Here is a 21,697-nt window from a genome sequence, read left to right as displayed (position 1 = left end):
CACTCGTCGCCCTATATTTTCGGAACCGGAAGTTGGATCTTGATGAAATTGCACAGTATATTTAAAGACAATGAGAGCATTAATTTGAATCATGATTCGTGAAAATCGGCTCAACCGTTGCTGAAAAATCGAAGTGAGCTACGTTTTTAGAGATTTACTTTACTATTATCGGTGTTTTCGGAAGCGGAAACCGAGGACTAGTAGTCCCATAGTAGTTTTATATATTCACTAGCTAACAAGATCTACTAACTAGATGAATTTAACAGTAATTTTTTGTCGTGAATACGACTTACTTTACTATGGGGTGCCTTTTCAAAATTAGCCATATGGAAGAATGGGCAGAACTTAATCGTGAATATCTCGACTTGTATTAATGGTAGCAACATAATTCTTTCACCATTTCATCAAAAATATGATCAGGAATTTAGGATAATATTTTGAACAATGTGAGATAACCACAAACAACTCAAAAATTAAGTTTTCTCAAAATTTGAAAATAATGCGGAAAACTCTTTACTTTCGCTTGGATTTTTCGCGCAAGGACGACGATTTTGAGGTAGTCAGGCACATATCTTCAACTGAATGCGTATAAAAGGGGAACCGTGGTTGAAAATCGATCATTTCTTTTCGTGCGTTCGGTGGAAGCAGACGTCGTGGGAGATGAACCATCAACCAGCAGCGACGGAGAGTGCACCTTTTGCGTGGTTAAAACTAACCGAAGTAGACGTTCTTTTTAATTGTGAAAAGTAATCCCTGATTGGAAGACATTAAAAAAACCTCAAACGCTCAGGTCGCAACTCTCATTCGCTTGTTGGCCATCAAGGCGAGAAGACTGCCATCGCGAGAGTTAAACCATCAACCAGCAGCGACGGAGAGTGCACTTTTTGCGTGGTTAAAACCTCAAACGCTCAGGTAGCAACTCTCATTTGCTTTTCGGTAGTCGTAACGAGATTCAGATATTAGTTCCGCAATATAGGTTTAGTATTCAGAGCCTGCGTGCTAAAACTGTATTCCGGAACTAATTTCAGTTTCGAAATTGCAGTTCTAGAATTCAAACTGGATTCTGAGTCTGTTATTGGTTCTAAATTTAGTTCTTGAACTCAGGGTCCAGTTCTTTGTTCCAGACTTCTTCTATTCGGTTCTTTTTAGAACCATAATAATACTCGTAAAGAATTATGCGGAAATTTACTTTACTGTACTCTATACAACTCATTCTGGTAGTCATGGCGGTCTTCAAGTTTCAGAGCTTAGTTCCGGAATATGGGTTTAGAATTCAGAGTCTGCGTGCTGAACTAACTCAACTCGTCACTCTTCATCACGAACGCTTTCATAAAAAGTTCTTTTCAGAGCCACCATTTTTTATTATAATGAACTATACTGCTTATTTCATAATATTTAATTGCGTTTCAGAATGTTTAATTTAACTAATATGTAATTTAGTCTAGGCGCATCGTTTAATTTTTTTAAATTTGCACAATTCAAACAATCGATCAACTACCAATTCGAATTCGGAAGCATAAATAAAGCGTGTCATATTCGTATTCACGACATCCAGTTATGTCTTTGACATTACACACCCGTACTTCTTTAATGTCCACATCGTTTTGCTATAGCTTGTGAAAAAATACTCATGAATTTGAAAATTTTCACTAAGAATTTTCGGAAACTTTTTAAAGAATTCAAATACCTTTTATTTGCTTCTTAGTTTGTGAAAATCGGTTAAGAAATTTCCGATAAAATTGAGTGCATATTTTTTAATTAATTTGCACATATTTCCTTGTAATTCCGGAGCCGGAAGTTGGATCCCACAGAAATTAAAGGAAATTTTATGAGGCCAAAAGAGCTTTCATTTGAATCTAAGATTGTGAAAATCGGTTCAGCCATCTCTGAGAAAATTGAGTGTTACTATTTGTCACATACACACATACACACATACACACACAGCCATTTTGTGATCTCGATGAATTGAGTCGAATGGTATATGACACTTGGCCCTCCGGGCCTCGGTTGCCAAGTCGATTTCACAATCGCTGTGAAATCGACTTGCATATGAGAAAGGCAAAAACGATAAAAATTTTCTAAAATTGGGATGAAATTTGTTCCATTCGTATTTCATGCTAGTTACAGATCGAACGTACTTGTTTTGGCTATACAAGAGCAAAGTGGCGATAAGAGACAGTGTGTCATACGAGAAAGAACTGGCAGTCAAACTACCTTTTCACCTCTCACGAGACAGGCGTTCGTCTATTTCGTCGTATTTTTTAATTCGTTAGCTTACAATATCCTTCTAATGTTAATAAAATCACCACAAAAATGCCAAAACAAACCTGCCAAATAATTTTTAGTCGGCTAAGGATTGATTTTCGATTTCGATAAAACCAAGCCTTTTAAGGAACTTAGAATAATAAAGACGTATTGCTAGACGCTATTTTAGTTACATTTTCTACCCAGGTCTTTCGGAAAAGTCAGAACAATCGTTCGGTCAGATTAATAAATTGATAAAATTACATTTGAATGATTAACCAATTCTTCAATCGGAAGCGTACCAACCTACAAAGAAGGAAGCATTTGTCCAATTGACGCTGTCAACAATTTCTGTTACCTTCGAAGGGCACGTTGGTTAGCCCAAAATTAACGGAGAAAAACGATGTTCACTTTTATATCAAACTCAGTCACATTACTTTTTAACTACTTGAATAACATCCTCATCTTGCATTACGTGTGAAATTCCCACCCGCTGGGGAGAATACTTCGTAGAGGTACCCCACACTAGTGCGTATTTAAACTGATCGGCCAGCGTCCGATGAATGGCATGGCAAACATGCTCAACCGTGACTCCCTGTGACAAGTAGGTGAAAAAATCTTTCGTTATTCTGCTGGAAAAGGAAACCAATTAATAATCTTACTCTTCTTAAAATCAATCCATCATCGAAATCCGGCGGGGCACCAGGCTTCTTAGTGTAAACTCTAATGAGCATCAGATGTTCCCACAGTACCTCTAGCAAGTAGTCCAGGTTCAAATGCATGTTGCAACTCACAACAACACTATACGGTTGACGAGCCAACCGATCGACTTCCTCGATCGAAATCTGATCAATTTTATTGTACACGTAGATACATGGAAGATAGATCCTATTTCCGGAAACCACATCTATAAACTCGTCTTCGGTGCAATCCTCCCGAAACAGAACCTCTGCGTTGAATATCTTAAACGAGTGCAAAATTGTCTGGACCATCTTCTCATTGCATCTAGTCATGGGGCAAGTGGAATTGAAACTCACACCACCTCCCTTCTTAATCTTGAAATAGATATTAGGCTTCCGTTTGTTCAATCTTAGTCCGACCGATTCCAATTCGTACTCCAGTAATTCCCGATGCACATTCGGTTTGGTAGCATCCAGCATCATCAGTACCAGATCTGCAGTGCGAGCGACCGCAATAACCTGGCGACCGCGACCCTTGCCCTGAGAAGCCCCTTCAATGATTCCCGGAAGATCCAGAAGTTGAATGTTAGCCCCCTTGTACTCGATCACACCCGGAATACAGGTCAAGGTAGTGAACTCATAGTTTGCTGCCTCCGACTCGGTCTTGGTCAACGTCGATAGCAGTGTAGACTTGCCGACGGAAGGAAATCCAATCAGTGCCATTCTAGCATCTCCCGATTTCAGCACATCAAATCCTTCTCCCTTTTCTCCTTTTTTCGATGGTTCAAGTAATTGTGACCGGTACTTGGCTAGTTTGGCCTTCAACAGACCAAGATGATATTCGGTAGCTGAAACAAAAATGAAAATGATCATCCGGTGGAAAACAAAAACACGTTTCAACTCTTACCTTTGTTTTTCTGTGTTTTCGCGATTTCTTTTTCGATATCAGAAATTTTCTCTAAGATGCCCATGATGCAGTGATTATCGTTCGCACGCTGCTCACGAAAAATGAACTAAGCAAAATCTACTTATATTAGTTTTTATGTTTTACTAAATCAGCCGATTCGATAACAGGGACGATTGTGTGAATCCGGGATCGGAATGTTTAGACATTTCACAGCTGTCACAGATGAAACATTTCAGCTGAAATTTTTCGCTTCGGAAGCGGTGCCAGTTTTCAAACATTGGTTGGTAATTTCACGGCCTAATCAGGCTCTCTGACAGCTCACTTACAACCACAAATGCAAATGAGATTAGTTTGTTTTCATTAGGAAACGCATGCATTAAACACGATTCAGACGATCAATCAACTTCCGTCGACGTCCAGATTATTTTTATTATTTTTTTTAGCCGAATATTGCTCACGTATCCGACGTTAAAATGTTCCGTGAACTTGACATAGTGTCCTTTCATATGAATTGTTTACAATTAATGTTGTTGTTCCGTAATCGTTCCATGCAGGTGATAGTCGCTTGATGCTGCGTGTGAATCGCTTTTACGTATTGTTTTGTTTTCATCAGGAAACGTGTTGGCCACCCATTTTTCAGAAGGACCGCCGTTCATTTTTCACCGGGCATAGAAACCTCAATAATCGCAACCCGTGGACAACTTGACAGCTCTGCGATACACGCTTATAAATAGTTACTCAAAAATGTGTTAGATCTCACTCAAATTTGAGTTCTTCCACTGGAAACGATATTTGGGTAAAATCTACTCATTTACTGAGTAATACTTAATTTGTACATGTACCAAAAATAGAGTAACTATCACTCAAATTTTGAGTGAAATTTCTTTTCACATATACCAAAATTGCAAAAAAAATGCTCCTTTTCTGAGTGTATTGTATTAAAATATTAAGTAATTGAACTCAATACTATATCAAGTGGTGGTCGCTTGGAGTAGTGTGTCAATCGCAAATTAACATACATGTCAGTTATGCTCAGGCACCATTCATACACTTATTCCTCAAAAATGACATTTGAGCATATTCGTTTCCATTCTAAAGCACAACACGGAGTTTATCATTCAGGTTTTTGCAGACACAACACCGTTTGTGTTGAGCGACTCACCCTCGAAATACGCGTTCTCACTAACAAAAATACAACCTGTTGCTACTAATGGTTATTACAACTTTTAGACTGATCTTGCGAATAGTGACAAAAAAACGAGTTCTTGCGTTAAACTCAAATTTAGAGTAGGAGTTACTCAATATCATTGATGATAACTACTCAATTTTTGACGTTTCCATGTATCATTTGAAAATGAGTAACTAGTACTCAAACTCTGTGTAACTTTTTCTAAGCGTGTACATCGAGAATATTGGCAAAACTGAAATGTAGAGGGGCTGCTTGTTTAGAGATGATACTTTCAGCAAGAGCTGTCAATTCGGTAGGAAAATTTCTAATTACTCCACCTTTTCAACGATTTCTTATGAAAAAGGGAAAATTCATTTGAAAAATCATAGTAGAAGTTGAAGAAAAAGTTTTTACTCTGAGGCGGTAATGTTGATCTTAGTTCATTGTGCGGAATCTACCGTTTATTCAGAATAGAGCATTAAACTTGGTTTGATACCATTTTTCAAATGTCTGGAAATAACAAATAAAGTATTCGATATAAATAGTACTCGATCTAGTACTCGAGAAATCAACGTTACACTGGTTTCTCTTTAAAAAAATGTTGATCAGAAAAAACCTAACCGACGACACGACCTGCCACTCGACTATCAAAACTGTATCGCAAATCTAACTACCCCTCAGTAACTGGTAATGTCAAAACGAAATCGCATGAAAAAATGTTGGAACTGGCAACACAAACTGGAAAATTATTGATTTTGAAAAACAGTTACCAGTAGCCTTGGTAACTACATATGGAATGTAAACAAAAACAAGAGATTCTCACTTTAAACGAGACCACTGAATGTAGTTGGACCACTGTCAAGATTGTTGGTGTTATACTTTGCATGTAGTTTTTAACACATAATTTTCATATACATATTCGATATATTGAACAGTTTGTCGAATGTGTAAATAAAGTTTATGCATGAATAGATGACAGAAAAAATGTTCAAGTATAATTTTCGACTTTAATTATTCCATCATAATTATAAAATACGATGACTGTAATAATGCAGTTGAAAAAAAAAATTAAAATAAATTAGAATAAAAGTATTGACTGAATTTTTTACTGTAGATTCCGATTTAACCGATATAATCAACTACGCAGCCGGTTGATTGTAGTATATAAATTTGAGTATATAAAGGTTAAATGTGATAGCTTATTAAATTCTACTCAATAACGATTTTATTTTCTGTTCGGATGATACAGTTAACTTCAGACTCATATTATTCGTATATGCCAACTGTTTTATTTAATAATGCACATAAGCAAGAGTTTGTTTTCAGATTTTCCAGTTTCTCACCCTTTAGAAGTGTTTAAATGATCCCTAAAGTAATTCCGGCAGAAATGAGGTGAACAAATCCGTTTGGTATGAGGTTCGGTGATCGCACAAAAAGGATTCCATTGAATTAATCTGAAATTAACTAAATTATGTATATCTAAACTATTTATCTACCATCTGGTTTGAATTTACATATAACTGTTCGTAGGAAACGAATAGAAAGATACTGTATCTCCTTCCTTAGAAGCTTTTTCGAAGGCGGCGAAAGAATGTTAACTGCAAATAGAAAAATAATATTTAATAATAAAATTCAAGCACTTACCTGCACTCAGCTTTATCATAATTTGCATTGATGATGATCCACATTATTTAATAGCTCTCCGGAATTCACTAAATAAGAGGAAAAGACACAAAAAATCAAAACGGTGGAATTATTCCACAACTAAACTGTTTGTTTATTTATTCTGGTGCTCCTTGGTAACCACAGCATAGCAACTTAAACAGTGTTGCTCGAATAGTTAGTTTTTGTCATTTTCAAGGGGTCGCTATATTTATGGTAACTGGTGGTAAATCACTCACGAACACTTTTTATTCCGATTTTCCTTCGGAGTGTCTGGTCGTGTCGTCGACCTAACCTTATCCAATTTCACACATTTCTGAAGATTTTCCATGTTTAATCGTAGTTTACACTAAAAAAAGTAGTAGTAATTACTTTGAAATCGATTTTCTTCTACTCCGAGTGTACTTTTATTGTTAATATCTATTTCTACTATTAAATAAACGATAAAAATGTTGTGAATCACTACTGTCGATATGAAAATTTTCGAAAGAATCCTTTTTTTCAGGTTTCACTACCGGTAATTCAGCTTCGCGGCAATGTGCCAATTGGTTTTATACTTGACACTTTACTCTTCGCCAAACTTTCATGTTAAAACTACAAGCTTTCGATTTATATTGGAAACTTTGGAGAAATTTCACTAATGGCTAAGTAATAATCAAAAGAGAGAGTAAACAAAGGCTCTGAGTCGGAATCCAAATTTAAATATTGAACGATTCAAATGTGTACAATCGCGTTTCAACACAGATTGCAAAAACTAAAAACTGTAAAACTGAAGGTGTTTGAGATCATTTAAGGCACCCATTGGTAATCTAACGTAAATTTAATTTTGCCTTGTACGTCATCTAAGTTTCATTATTCCAACCAGTAGAATGATAGTGATTATATTTTTTACTGGTTAATATGGAGAACCGATATCGTTTTAATCAATCGGTAGTATTTAATGATCTCTCACACAAACTCTATTAATTCAGAAAAGGTAAATTTGTTCTCTTTTATTCCATATAAATATTTTGGATTTTGAACAAGCTGCGGTGGCTATCATTAAGATCCGAAAGTTGTATCAGTTTATTTGAGATTATTCTGGATGCTAGAGAAATTAATAATACTGTTGCTAAAAGTTATACCTCAACTTTGTATCGCATATTTAGTTACATTTGCGAATCGGTAGGTATAATAAATGGCATTTTAGAAAGTACACCACTAATAAAATCATGAAATTATAACTTTCGAACATTGTGAAACCGAAACTGAAAGTTTTCATTAACACTACGCTCGGTCGATTTATGGACTATTCACAGGTTCAGTTCCGACACAGTTCCGTGCACAGTGGCACAGTTCGGTGCCAGACAAGTATGACAAGTTGAATCTCGTACAATGAAGTAGGGGAGAGAAATGTCAAATTCATGCGCGCCAAAATAGCGGCACTGCGCACCCATACAATTGACATATGTTGAATGTGATGCCGTGCGATGGCGTTGCTGAACTGAGGATTGATTTCGCTTCAAGCTGATAGGGTCTGAAGCTACTTATGCCAGATCATACTCTTTTATCAGAACTGTTGGTTGTTTGGAAAGCCTAATGGTAAACATTTTTGATTTCGGAGATATAACAAAAACCGATGGCAGTTTTCGCATCCGCATCATTTTGTTTAGTATTTTACACACTAAAGACAGTACTCGATAAAAATGTAACAGATAAAAATTATCAGATAAATTCATTCTAAGTGCAATATTTTTTAAACTATCAGAAAATTAATAAACGCTTAATAGCTATGTTTCTGCGTAGTTGGTTTATTCAAGCTCCTAGGCTAAACCTGCACCTTGGACTTAACGTTATCGTTTATTGAATTTGCCTCCTACTGTACAACAACATCAATGCCTTCGTACATCTTCATCGTCGGTTTCGCATAAAGGAAAGATGTCAGATTCCGATAGAACAGTGTTTCGCCCACGTGAGCCCAGAGGAAGGGCAACAAGTGAAATGGGAGATATTTTTATTTTTGGCCTTTTATGATGCCGGCTGGTTGAGTCCACATTTTTCGGCTTCATTTCCATTGTCTAATCGTCTGGGTCTCGTGGAACAATTTTACCACACGGGTTCCGATCGAATTGTCGACCAGCAAGTGTTTTGCGAAACACCTTTTTAGCACTTTTAGGTTGGAAACATGGAAACTCTGGATAAATACTTGCCATTTTGAGAAGAAATTTTGCATATGTAAACATTACACTCAAAGCCAATTTTAACCAGCGTGACATCAATTTGTACCCATTCCCAAAAGAAAATGTAGAATTTTCTTCGATAATAATCTTTCTATCTGCCAAGCCTTTCTTTCGACTAACAGAAGAATCGAAATACTTTTGAAAGAGAGGTGGACCAAAAATTAAACAAAACGGTTTTCTTTCCTTTTTATTTGCCCTCTCCATCAAATCCAATTTCTACAATCATTCACTTTTTCTATTGTTTAGTTTGCTCTTTTTCTTACTAGAACCTGTAAATAAAAATAGTCTTGATTCAAATAAGCTTATGAAAGGTTTTTGTCCATTCAGTTTCATTAGTCTAAAAATATGTTTATTGATGCATTGCTCTATTCTAGATATTACTTTTCAATACAAGTTTCTCCATTGATTGAAAGTCTATTCATGATCATCATTCTTCATATAAATAAGTAGTGATTGGATTGTTGACCATGTGAATGAACTCCACTCCCTCACTTCCCTTCTTGGATCAGCACTCAACAATATACTTAGCAGTTTGTACATGATTTACGGTCAAAGAGGAAATCCTATGTTGCTACATTGTAGTGTTTGTAGTTTGGAAGATATACTAGAAGAGCTCAAGGATGCGTTTGGTAAGGATGAGTTTCTGACAGTAGAAGAATGTAATTTGGTTGTGCTCCAACTTCCATCGTGTGCATGTCACTGGTGTTGATCTTCGGCGGGACCTCAGAACCTCTCACCCTCTCCGCCTTGATCTCAGTAGGTACCACTTCCGGCATTACCCATGAATTCTGTCCATCTCTGCTGGTCGTAACTGTGCAGTTTGGAACAGACTTCCCGCGCAGGATTCAGATCGGCGCCGCAAGAACAACCAATCTCCAGCCTGGTAATGATGATTTGAGTTTCGAATTTTTGATAGCTCGGTTTTAGATTCGGAAGCCGTGATTTCAAACACTGCTTCAGGAACTTTTTCTCTAGTTGTAGCAGATCGTCACTGCTGAAGGTGCGGTAGGCCGACAGTTTCTCCTGCACACACGTCAGGTCCTGCTCGAGGAACAGTGGTGGGTACGTTTCCGACTCACGGATATTCATCACAAACACATAGTCGATGGTTGGGTTGACGTTGGATGTGTTGAGCGATTTCAGTAGGACTCCTGTCGAAGCGATGGACGGAAGAATGTTTTCATTCGGCATTAGTTCCGGGGTAGTTGATGCCGACGGGCTTGTTGTCGGTTGCGAACTGTTTGTCTTGGGTTCTGATTGGCGCTTTTCTTTTTTGTTGTAATCAAAGTTTAAGGAATTTATATCTGTAACAAAATACGGAAATAGGTTAACAAGCAGGGCTTTGAATCAAGTCGAAGTTGAAGTCGAACCGTTCACTGCTTCTTTGGCTTCCTTTTCCATCTCTAGATCCCACAGTGTCTCCTTGGAACCCTTGGGGCTACGCTGATTTTCCTTTAGTTCTTCGAGGATATCATCACTTAGTAGAACTTTTTTGACGGTTTGAGAGTTGGGATTCGTCTCGTTGAATGCTCCTTGCTCAAGAGAAGATTCGTCTAATTCAGTTTCATCTATAGGAAATTTATACATGGCAGTACCCGACCCAAATCAAATAATGTCATACCTACCGAAACCTCCAAACTTACTCCTCACGTCTCTTCCTCCAGAGTAGCGGGCTTCAGTGTTACGATAGCGTGGCCGCTGATATCTGCGTCGATTGTCTTCATCGTTAACTGCACTATAGTCGTAGTCCGACTGAGGCGGTGGAACAGGAATTTGATTCTGAATGAATGGATTTCGCTGGAAAAAGGTAAAATAAGCTAGGATTATATTCAAATAGAAACTATTGATCGCAACACGAACCGGATCAGAGTCCATCTGGTCATAGGGAAGATAAATGTATGGCTTGTCACCTTCACCGTTCAACGGATCTTCACCATCATTCGCATTGTAGGTGTACTTTTTGTAAACGTCATTCAAGTTCATCTTCTCCTTACGTTTGTGCTCCTCTTCGACTTCCAGCGTTTCCGGAATTCTGTTCGAATTTAGCATCTGTTCCCGTAGTTTCTGCTTTCTAAGCTCGCTGGCGACCTTTTTGGGACCGGTCATAACCACGCCCACATCACTTGCAGTGCTGCCATCGACCTCCATATTAGCAGGAGCACTGTGTTGATCAAACTTTTTATCCATTCGCACCTGTCCCTGTTGAGTGTCGCTAGCCTTCTGACCGTCATCTTTGACTTTCAACTTCATCTTCGGATGCTTGATCGGGGCCACGTACTCCTCGCGCATTCGTTGCGTTTCCGTTTCATTAAGCCGGATCGCCAAGTCATCCGTGGAGAAGATAATCGCTCCGGGCGGTTCCACGTGACGGTTGATGGCGTATAGCTTCAAAATGGATGACTTGTTGTATCGGAGCATGCAGGTGTCCGCTCGGGATTGCTGGATAATGTCACTGTCTGGAAAAATAAATAGCAATTCACTTTTACCGTTTAACCGAATCAAAGTTCTACCTGGAATAAATTGGTATTCTTCGGTGGTTTTCTGTTTGTCCCTACACTGAATCTGCCAATGAAGGAAAAAATCTCCACCTCCGGTTTGGGATATGGAAACACCTCCAAGTAAACTGTTGGGGCCTCCGGAATCCTTCACGCTTGTGTCCAGGAAAGGTTTTCCGTTCGTTCCATTCAGTATCGTAGTTTGCGAGTAGTAGTAGATTGGGAATCCAGGTCCAGTATTGTATTTCACCATGAAATCGGTAACGTTGTCGTGATCGAAGTGACCAGGAACAATTGAACTGACACTTTCCGAATCTGAAATCACGTTACGTCGTTCGAAAAATATTATCATTCAAACCAAAAACCCTACCTGGAATTGTATACTCCCATAGTTGCGTTCTATTGACTCCATCGAAAGCGTATACCGTTGAGTTGAAGGAACTCACAACGATATCGTCAACCGAATCTCCATTAACATCTGTCAGAACGGCCGGAACCATAAATCCCGACATATCGATCCGTTTTACTGGTTCAAATGCTTTCTCATCGGTAAATTTCATCAAACTCTCCTGTTTCAACGCGTAGATTCCGCCGGGTGAATTCTGTCCTCCCGTAACCATCAAAAACTGCTCCGAACCGTCCTTATGCACCAGAGTCTGAATCGGTACGAACATTTCCTCCCGGTACGGTGTTGGAATGCTTTTCAAGATTATGCCGGTAGCACCGGATATCAATTTGATGTGACCTCCGTGAGCTCGTTGGGTTTCCTCGACGTGAACGGCCAAAACATCGGGAATTGCATCGTTATTCAAATCTCTTACCACATTGATCGTGTACAGATCGATGCTCGTTTCGGCGTAGCTCTCCAGATCCGAGTAATCCTTCAATTCCCACAGAATGTTTCCATTCTTACCATCGATTGCCAAAATCAAACCTCCTCTGCCGGCTGCCACGCAATCGCTCTGTCCATCCGAATTGATGTCGATCGCGCATTTCAACGAAAAGATCGTAAATGAAGTCCATCGTTGCCACAAGGTGCTGCCATTGATTCCATTCAGCGCCATCAACCCTCCACCGCACATATCGGTTAGTCCCGTCTTCAATGAGGTACATCTGGGAATAAACCCACGGGCATCATCGATCATCTCATCAATCCCGTACCCGACGATCACATCTTCAACGCCATCACCGTTGACATCCAGCTTCCGCAGGGGGCTCTCGCTGTTGACACGGGCAACCACGCGAGTCCACACTTTCTGCACTGTGATTTGCGTACAAGGGACAACTTCGCGTGATGAATTCCCGCCTTCACTTCCACTGTAAATAAAACTGTTAAACTTATCCCGGATGATGCCAGTTCCGAACGGAGAGTCCTTGTGGAACCATACTTTGATCTTCTGCAGAGGACTGGGGAACGCTGTCAATAGCAGCGCCGCCAGTACGATCAGTCCTGCGGGAAGGAAAGCAAGTACGGTAGTTGATTATTCTGTCCATCGAGACAATTAGGGTGAGTGTTCGAATATTGAGCTAATCGATCAATTAAAAAAATCCCATAGTAATAATCGAATGAATAATCGAGTAATCGATTTATAATCCAGATAATCGAATAAATTTCAATCGATTAGTTTCATAATTATACTCGATTATTGAATAATCGAGTAATTCGAAATTTTCGACATCCCTAGGCATGCCCCACAACAATGATGCAATATGCATCTTGAAATGTCGATATAGATGGAAAGCAGATAAAGAAGATATTCTTTGCATCAGAAATCAATTGCATAATCAATTAATTACAATTGGAAACCAACATTTTTGATCTTTCCAACGCTACATTAAAACAAAATACCGTTATAAATCTTTAAAACAATATTTTAACTCGAAGCATACTGTTGAATCGAAGGTGGGGCATAATGTCCGTAGAGTGACTGTTATGAAAAAATTCGTATATCAGAGAAATGGCATAGCAGAAAGATCTTAGGAAAAGCTACTGTTAGTGATAAAAGTTTTGTGTAGAAAAATCTTGAATACTTAAAAAAGGAAGGGGGGCGTTTTACCCAGCAGGCCAGCTTTATAACACTTTCCCCTACGCTTTGAAAAGATACCCGCAATTTTTATAACCTTTCAAAGACCCCTATTCACGTTCAGTTGAGTTTCTTATCGATTTTCGGAAGATCTCGTTTCGTAAAACTTAATATATATGAAAGCCTTAATAGCTTCATTAGAAGCAGTCTTGAACGAAGTAGTGCTGGGCGAGTTCTCACGAGCAGAGATGGCATTTCACCAGAGTTATACACGCTAGAGTTAGATTTTTGCCACACCGAGGATGAAAAAAACGAAACACCGCACAAAGAGGAAAGCGCACTTCTTCTCAGTGTCGAATAGACAGCATTTGAGTGTGTGCTTGTGGTTAAAGCAGCTGGCGCGAGTGAAACACATTCTCTTCGCATGAATCGCTCACACGCGCTCTCGTCTAAATACACCCAAGTGACCACTGGCGCGTGATGGTGAGCGAACACTTCTGTGAACTTCAATTAATAGAGAGTAGATCTGGCCTTGCTATGAAAAATTTGCAAGGAGAACCGAAAATTTTACGATAAATTGTTTTATTTTGCTGATTTTGCGTGTCCACGCTTCATCTACGAAAACCATACAGCAGAGTGCTCACCGGCGTGTACACCTCTGTGAAAGTATCTGCATCCTCCTCAGAGAATTTATTAGCTAATGCTCTAGCACTTTGGTGCGATTCAGTGGAAGAGGTAAAAGGAAATAAACAAACGCACTCATGATGCGTGCACACTTACACAACAGTGGTGTATAAATGTGAAAGAGAAGAGCTCTCGTTGAAGTTGTCAGTGCGAGGGGAGAAATTTTGCTTGCTCTTCGTCACACAGAGGAGATAGACATCTCTGCTCACGAGTCCCGCTTTTGGGATGGTTAGTAGCAATAAGTGAACGATCCATTGTTCTTCAAATAGTTGGAACGAAATTCCAGCATTCAAATGTGGCTCAAGTTATAAACCGTGGATCATTCGACCCTCTTAGGAAAAAAAAGTTCAACGGTGGTCCTTCGTTGGTCCAATACGTCCAAATCCAGACCATTTTTTTCATTCAACAAACCCAACAGACAGAGGTCCATTGTTGAGCCAATTTTAATAAGAAGAGTTGGAGCCACGTTGGACTAGTCTTCATGTAGAATAACAACGAATCTTCTTCCTATATGAAGGTAACACCTTATTTTGACACTATTTTTGCAAAAGAATATTTCGTGCAGTATGCCGTTCAACAAACGTTCAACGACCAACAAAATAGAACCGCTTGCTGAGAGGGTAATTAGGCAAACAATAAGAATTTATGAAAATCTCTACCCCTAACACTTTTGAAAAATCACTAAACTTTTTCTTCTTATTTTCTTTTAGTAAAACATTCAAGAATATTCTGTGAAATTTTCAGGTCTATCGGAACAAAACTCAGTAAGTTATGGACCTTTATCTTTGCTTATCTCATACTATGGAGAAGTAAGAGCTCGGCGCACAGGCCCACGATTTCTGCTTTGATTGACCATAAAACCTGACAAAGATTCTTGAAATGTTTCATTATAACAAAATACAAAAAAACTCCCTAGAGTAATAAATTGTTTCCTTCGATTTTATAGACAAAAACCTTCGAACCCGTTCTCGAAAGCTGGTTTTGAAAGTCCGTGTCCATCGTCATTCAAAAACTACAGCACAAATTTCAAATTTTGCACACACTTTCTACATGTAAAATACCAGAACCCAACGTTTGCCTACTCGTTGTTTATTACTTTGGGGAGGTTTTACAGCTACAAAATGGCGGTTTTTTTCGTGAAAAATCGTAGTTTTTTTTTTTAACAACCACCAAAAATTAAAAATAAAAACAATCAAACAGAAACGTTTAGAAAAACATCTGCTCTATCTATGCTGCTTTGATTTGTTGACTTCGGAATAGTCTGCGCTGAGATACAGTGGACACCGTAAATCATGATTTTTAAGAAGCGTTAACTCGGTTTGAAGGAGTACTAGAGGGTGCGTATTCGCGCATCCTTTCTTGTAGTACAGACTGTGCCATGAGCTCAGACTTTACCGTTTTTCGACACAGAAAGCCGCCTACTAATAGTGTTTTTATTGTTAACTATCTGATTTACCCGGTGTTGCTCGGAAATGTTTCGTGAAGGAAAGGCCGAAAAAAATTCTAGAAATTGTCCTCCATTGATACACTGATTGTAATAAAAAACAACTTAGACGACAACCCGATTGAATTGTTATTATATGTGCTTGTAACATACTTCCGTACTTCATCACATTCGATCTACAATACTTTTTGCATCCATGGCTATAAACACTTGCCACTCCCTCCTCTTTATAAATTTTTTTCTGCCATCATTATTTCCACGTAATTGCTCAAAATTTTCCATCTGATAATAATTATTTTATAACGAAAGGCTGTTTAACATCATAACTACATTCGTACTATAGAATAACGTTTTTATATGATTTATTATTGTATTCAAATTAACATCAGCAATACTATCTACTACGACCTTGAAATTAATGACGTTCTCTTGTTTTACAACAAATGGGAGATGAAAATTTATTTTCAAAAACTCCTCCTTCTAGTCTAAATGTCGATTCTCTTTAAATTATATAAATTTCGTCATTGATTCCCTCCCCCCATGTTAAGGACACTTGCTACACACTCTTCCCCCTGAAAATGTCCTAATGATCGTCTCTGAAGAGCAAGAAGTATCTGTGCCAAATTTGATAGCAATCCGTTGAGTAGTTTCGGAGTTATGCCGTTTTAAACATTACACCCCCTATTTGAAAGCACTTGCTACATTCACCCCTCGTATAGTGCAAAATGTTTCTATGGTCTTAAAAATGTATCGATTCTCGTCAAGTTATATGATTTTTTTCATGCCCCCTCCCCCCTTTTAAATGACACTCGCTACACTCCCTTCCGTGTAAAAATACTCTTTAAACCATCTCTGAAATGCAAGAAGTACCTGTGCCAAGTTTGGTGACAATCCGTTCAGTAGTTCCGAAGTTATGGCGTTACAAACATACAAACTTACATCCATTTATATATATGGGGCATTCCACGCAAAATCAGTCACCCAAAATTTTGTTTTCGGTTAAGAACTCGAAAATATTCGACACGTATTTTTTTATTTCATTATCCGTCGTGGAATTTTCGAGATATGATTTTTTGAAATTTCGCGTTTTCAAAAAGAGCCTTTTTTAACAGCCTATACTGTAAAATCTTATAAAGATACAAAAATTCGCCTAAGACATGAAATGTGCATCTTTTCCTTAGCTTACAAATAAGCCATTCCATAAAACAACCTTTAAAGTTAATAAAATGAAAAAAGTTAAAAATTAATAAATAAATACTTCAAACGTGTTCTGGGAAGAGAAAATTTTTATTTTTAATTTCTTGTCTTCGTGCGGCTCAACATAGTGAAACGATTGTGTTCCAGAAATGGTTTTACATTTTGAAACGATTTTTTTAAAAATTTCTCTGCTTTAACATAATCTTCCGAACGTTTGTATATGACTGAAATATTGAGTAGAGAAGATGCTTTCCTAGCCCACTCGTACAATTCATTCGCACGGAGACAACGAATTAAAAATGAAAGTTTTCTCTTCCCAGGACACGTTTGAAGTATTGAGTTTTTGTAAACCAGAAAAACCAAATCATAGAAAAATTGCAACTGTGCAAAAACTTTATGTCATTTTATTACTCACGTAAATCCTTTGTCCAAATTTTACTCGCTTTCTGCCTGAAACGTTACTAACAATAAACTTTGGCAAGATTAAGTTAAGCATGTAAGACTTCTTTTTTCAACAAAAAATAGAAAAAAAAATTAGGCCCAAGTTTGATTTTTTTTTGTTTAATAATATTTAACTTTATTCATTATATTAACTTTAAAGGTTGTTTCATGGAATCGCTTATTTGAAAGCTAAGAAAAAAACGCACATTTCATGTCTTGTATCTTTATTAGATTGTACAGTATAGGCTGTTGAAAAAATGCTCGCGAAATTTCAAAAAATTATATCTCGAAAATTCCACGTACGATATTGAAATAAAAAAATACGTGTCGAATATTTTCGAGTTCTTTATATATATATAGTTTTCTTGTCTTGAATGATTTGTTTTTTCATGATCAGCATATAACTTTTTTGTCGTGAATACGACTTACTGTACTACAGGGCATCTTATCAAAACTTACCCTGTTCAAGAATGGGTTGAAATTAATCATGAATATCTCTTGTTGTACTTAACCCAACCACATAATTTTTTGTTCCATGCTATCGTCAATATGATCAGCAATTTATAATATTTTTTTTAGTATGAAATAACCACAAATAACTGCATTAAAGAGAAAAACTTATGACGCTTGTTGTTTTTTTTAACAATTTCAGGCCAATTTGCGCATACATAAGCTTTACGTGGCCGATTTATCCATGTTTATGTTACACAATAATTCTTCTAGGGAGAGAGGAGCTTCCATTTCCTTCTAGCGAAGATTGGAGCATTGTGGCTCATATCATCCATTGCTACATCGCTGAAGTTGTGAGTGGTTTCCGTTTCCTTGTTTTCATTGTTGATCGCAGTCTTGGGTTCATTTGCAGTTGCTGTAGATGCGCTTTGTACATTGATTGCTGTTGATAGTTGGTTAGATGGTGAAGGTGTTTTTTGAAACAGGAGCACTGCATTCACTAGTTTCCGTTGTTGAGCGGTTGTCCTTGTTTTTGTCTGTTTTGTTTGTTTTCTCAGTTTCAGTGCAAGGTTTGCCGTAGTGTGCAGGTTGTTCACAAAACTGGCATGTAACCAGTTGATTTTCATACGTAATCAGCGTTTTACACGGATGTATCCCGTCTTGATCACAAATGATGTAAGATGGAATTGCTTTACGTAGTTGCATACGTACCACTAGCACGCCATTCCGGATACCCGGAAAAAAATTTCGCCATACTTCCCTTTCGATTGAGAGAACTTCACCGTACTGCGACATACTTTCCCGAACATAACCATCGCTGGTCTGCGAGGGAAGGTCATGCACGCGTACTTCTATGGCATTGTCCACCATGTACACAGGGATTTTATATTCAACATTATCATGATCAACACTGTGCACCCCGTTATTAACCGAAGAAAATGCAATTGCATCTCTTTCACGTTTGAACATAATGTAAACACAGTTAGACGCCTTGTTGAATTGAATCTCATTTACATCATTAACGTTTAGATGCATTCGTTCCTTAAGCAAGATTTCAATTTCGGTTGCTGCTGGTCTAACTTTGCTCCGCTTGAAATCAATACAAATTGAATTTGACCTTGTAGGCCAAGTTTGAGGCTTTGTTAAATCGTATTTACCCATTTCGTACACTCTATTGTTCACTACACTGTATTGTCTTTGTTTCTGTCGTCGCGACCGTAAGAAATTTTCGACTGTGTCGGATGAGATGCGAGCACGAACTGACTATGACGCTTGTTTGTCTTTCTCGTACTCGAACGACGGTTTTGATGCAGTGAGCGACATTGCATTTTCGGGCTTCTAACTGAGTAGATATAAATTCATTTTAATCTGCGCAGTTGACTTTCAATATCAGAAAATAATTATTAAAAAACTTTTTGATATTTTCATTAAACAAAATTATTGTAATTCATACCGTGTGTATTTCTGCAGGCAAACAATTTTGTACGCTCTTTTGCCTTGTCTTATTAATTTGTGTGTAGCAGTAAGTGTGTCGTGAATACGTCGTACGTTAGTATAGGGGCACCGTTACAATTGTGGAAGTAAAGAAATGAAACCTTGCACGATTCACACAATATATCAACTTATGAGACCGTTTTAAGACAGTTAGAAGAGTGAAATTTTATTCGTATTTACGTAATCCAGTTATGTTTTTGACATTAGCCACCTTCTTTTTTGATACCATTTCTGCGCAGTTGATAGATTTTGAGTACGAAGTTTCATTCAAATTCGAGAATGTCGATCCTAATTTTGTCTCTTTCTTTGCTGTTAATATCCGGAATTCCTCATCCAGGAGACCAAGAGATGATCCTGTTGTAAAACATATAAGGAGACATACCTTCCCAAATCGGGACGTAACCTTAACCCTTAAATGCGCATTGTTGTTTTTAAAACAATATACCGAAAACGTATCAAACTTTGTACTTACTTGTTCCATGGAAAGTTATATCGATACAAGAAATTGAAATACACGCATTTAATGGTTAAAACGTAACAACTATCGAAATATCGGTACATCGTCATTGAAACCTTATGAAAGTGAATTTTAAGGAATTTCCAAGATAGAAATATTTCACGGATGATTTTTATGTGTGAGATTGTTTCAAACGGAAGAAGCATACGAATTTCACTTCGAAGCACCTGATTTGGCAGGCCATACGCACTTGCGGCAGGCGGTTCGACGTCAATTCGTATCCAAAGGCAGACGATGGTTTATCAAAGCTCGGAGAGCTCTTCCAAAACCAAAAAAAATCAAAGCTCGGAGAGCTCTTCCAAAAACAAAAAAATCGTTTGCTGAAAATTATTCATTTTATAATTGACTCAAATATTTAGAGAGAAGAGTTTTCTTTGAACTCCTAAGCCCTCCTCCTTCCCTATATGTGCCTGAATGCATCCATGCAGCTTGTTGGAAATACGGATTCCGGGATAACCTTTGTTTCAAATAACCAGTGTTCAAATGGGCCACGTAGCCTGGTTCGTCCAGTATGAAATGTGTGTAGTGTGGAAGCCCCTACTCTTGGCCAAAAGTAACCCATTAGGGAGAAAAAAATACCACCGAAGTTTTTAAATTGTGTTAAGCTTGCTTTTTTAACAGCAGTATGTATATTTGATACTATTCCACTGAAAGACTTGAATCTTTAGATCTTTGAATTCTGTCACTTTCCTTCCACTTGCGTACTCGAACATTACTGATGGTCATAAGTAGTGACCGAAATACGTAACAAGCTACAGTTATCATAGTTTGAAGTACTCTTTAATGTTGGATGAAAATTTTCGTTTTAAAGAAAGACGTTGTTTATTTTGTAAATGCCCTTCAATCCTGAAGTGTAGAACAAAAATTTCTCTTTCCTTTCCAAAATACTCAGCTAATGCCATTATATTCGCACTCACCGATCAACACCGTAATGGCCGCTAAGCCGTAACAGAACGGCTCACAGCAATTCCAGCATCGCCGTCGTCGGTACTTTTTCAATATTGGACTCGACGTTCCGCCGCAACTTGTTGATTGGCTGTTCTTTCCTCCTCGACTTCTCGGTGCCATTAGCGGTCGTTTCGCTCCACAATCCTCGTACGTCCGGCAAGTGCGTCCGTCCCGGATGAATACCTCGTCCTCCACGTCGTCACTCAGGTCCTCATCCATGCTGAGCGAGACACTATCCCGCACCACCAGCTTCTCCGACGGTTGGTACGGTTTCATCTTTTTGCGAATGAGTTCCAGTGTTGCAGCGGCAGCCACCTGCCTCCGATCTGGTCTAACCGAAGAAAGCACCAGTTGGCCTATTCGACCTTCCGCTCCCACTATGCTCCACAGTTTCAACCCAGTCGGCACCAAGTCGCAATTTCCGCACTCGAACTCAACTCAAACGATAGTAAAAGTCCTTTCTGTTTAATAACACCCCCTCACTTTTTTTTTTTGCTTCGTATTTACTTTCTTGCTCACAATCACTTCTCGAAGGAACTGCGGATGAAAACTCAATTTTCTGCTCCAATTGACATGCACCAGCTAATTACCACAGTAGGACTTTCATCATAAGGCTCAGCTGTGCTGCAAATTGTCAACCCTGGGCAGGAAAAACACAATTTTCGCGAACCATATGTGACCACAATTTTCCACTGCGACTGTAGCGAAAAACTGACTTGTCGCCGTGGTGTATCGCGATAAGCCTAGTCTCCCAGTGCAACCACCTGTGCTAGTTCACACTCGTATAGCCACTAATTAGTCAACGAATCGATCCGAAAATTGAATGGCAGATATGAGCTTGCTGGGAAAACAACACATCACTTTTCCCTACCAGCACTTATCACGCATACTTTGCTCTGTAGTAGGTTATTGGGCTTTTCAACATTTCACCTTTCGTACTTCAGTGCACTTGCAAGAATGGTGTATTTGCTGGTGCAGCCAGTCACGGAGAAACCAAGAATGTGTGGTAAGTTGAAAAATCGAAAAAATTTCACCACCCGTCAAACGAAAAAAAACTGCATTACGCGGTTCATGTTCGATGACAGATTATAGAATGAATTTTTTTTTTTGCTTTTGTGAAAAG

General features: G+C 38.3%; 2 protein-coding genes across 2 annotated transcripts; both read right to left on the bottom strand.

The window, feature by feature from the left end:
- Positions 1-2,482: 2,482 nt before the first annotated feature.
- Positions 2,483-4,034, bottom strand: LOC131431429 (developmentally-regulated GTP-binding protein 2). The gene is made up of 3 exons (XM_058597141.1): positions 3,832-4,034; positions 2,907-3,772; positions 2,483-2,839 (listed from the first exon to the last, which is right to left on the bottom strand). Exons 1-3 carry the CDS (start codon positions 3,893-3,895, stop codon positions 2,678-2,680), a joined length of 1,092 nt encoding a protein of 363 aa, XP_058453124.1. The 5' UTR covers positions 3,896-4,034; the 3' UTR covers positions 2,483-2,677.
- Positions 4,035-8,286: 4,252 nt separating this feature from the next.
- Positions 8,287-21,657, bottom strand: LOC131428412 (uncharacterized). The gene is made up of 7 exons (XM_058592359.1): positions 20,544-21,657; positions 11,746-12,825; positions 11,391-11,690; positions 10,741-11,336; positions 10,506-10,677; positions 10,251-10,448; positions 8,287-10,184 (listed from the first exon to the last, which is right to left on the bottom strand). The coding sequence occupies exons 1-7, from the start codon at positions 20,848-20,850 to the stop codon at positions 9,634-9,636; spliced, it is 3,204 nt and encodes a 1,067-aa protein (XP_058448342.1). The 5' UTR covers positions 20,851-21,657; the 3' UTR covers positions 8,287-9,633.
- Positions 21,658-21,697: the final 40 nt, after the last annotated feature.

Source organism: Malaya genurostris, chromosome 2 (assembly GCF_030247185.1).
Source record: "Malaya genurostris strain Urasoe2022 chromosome 2, Malgen_1.1, whole genome shotgun sequence".
Taxonomy (NCBI): domain Eukaryota; kingdom Metazoa; phylum Arthropoda; class Insecta; order Diptera; family Culicidae; genus Malaya; species Malaya genurostris.
Note: the sequence above shows the minus strand (reverse complement) of the source record. Positions and strands in the feature narration are given on the sequence as shown.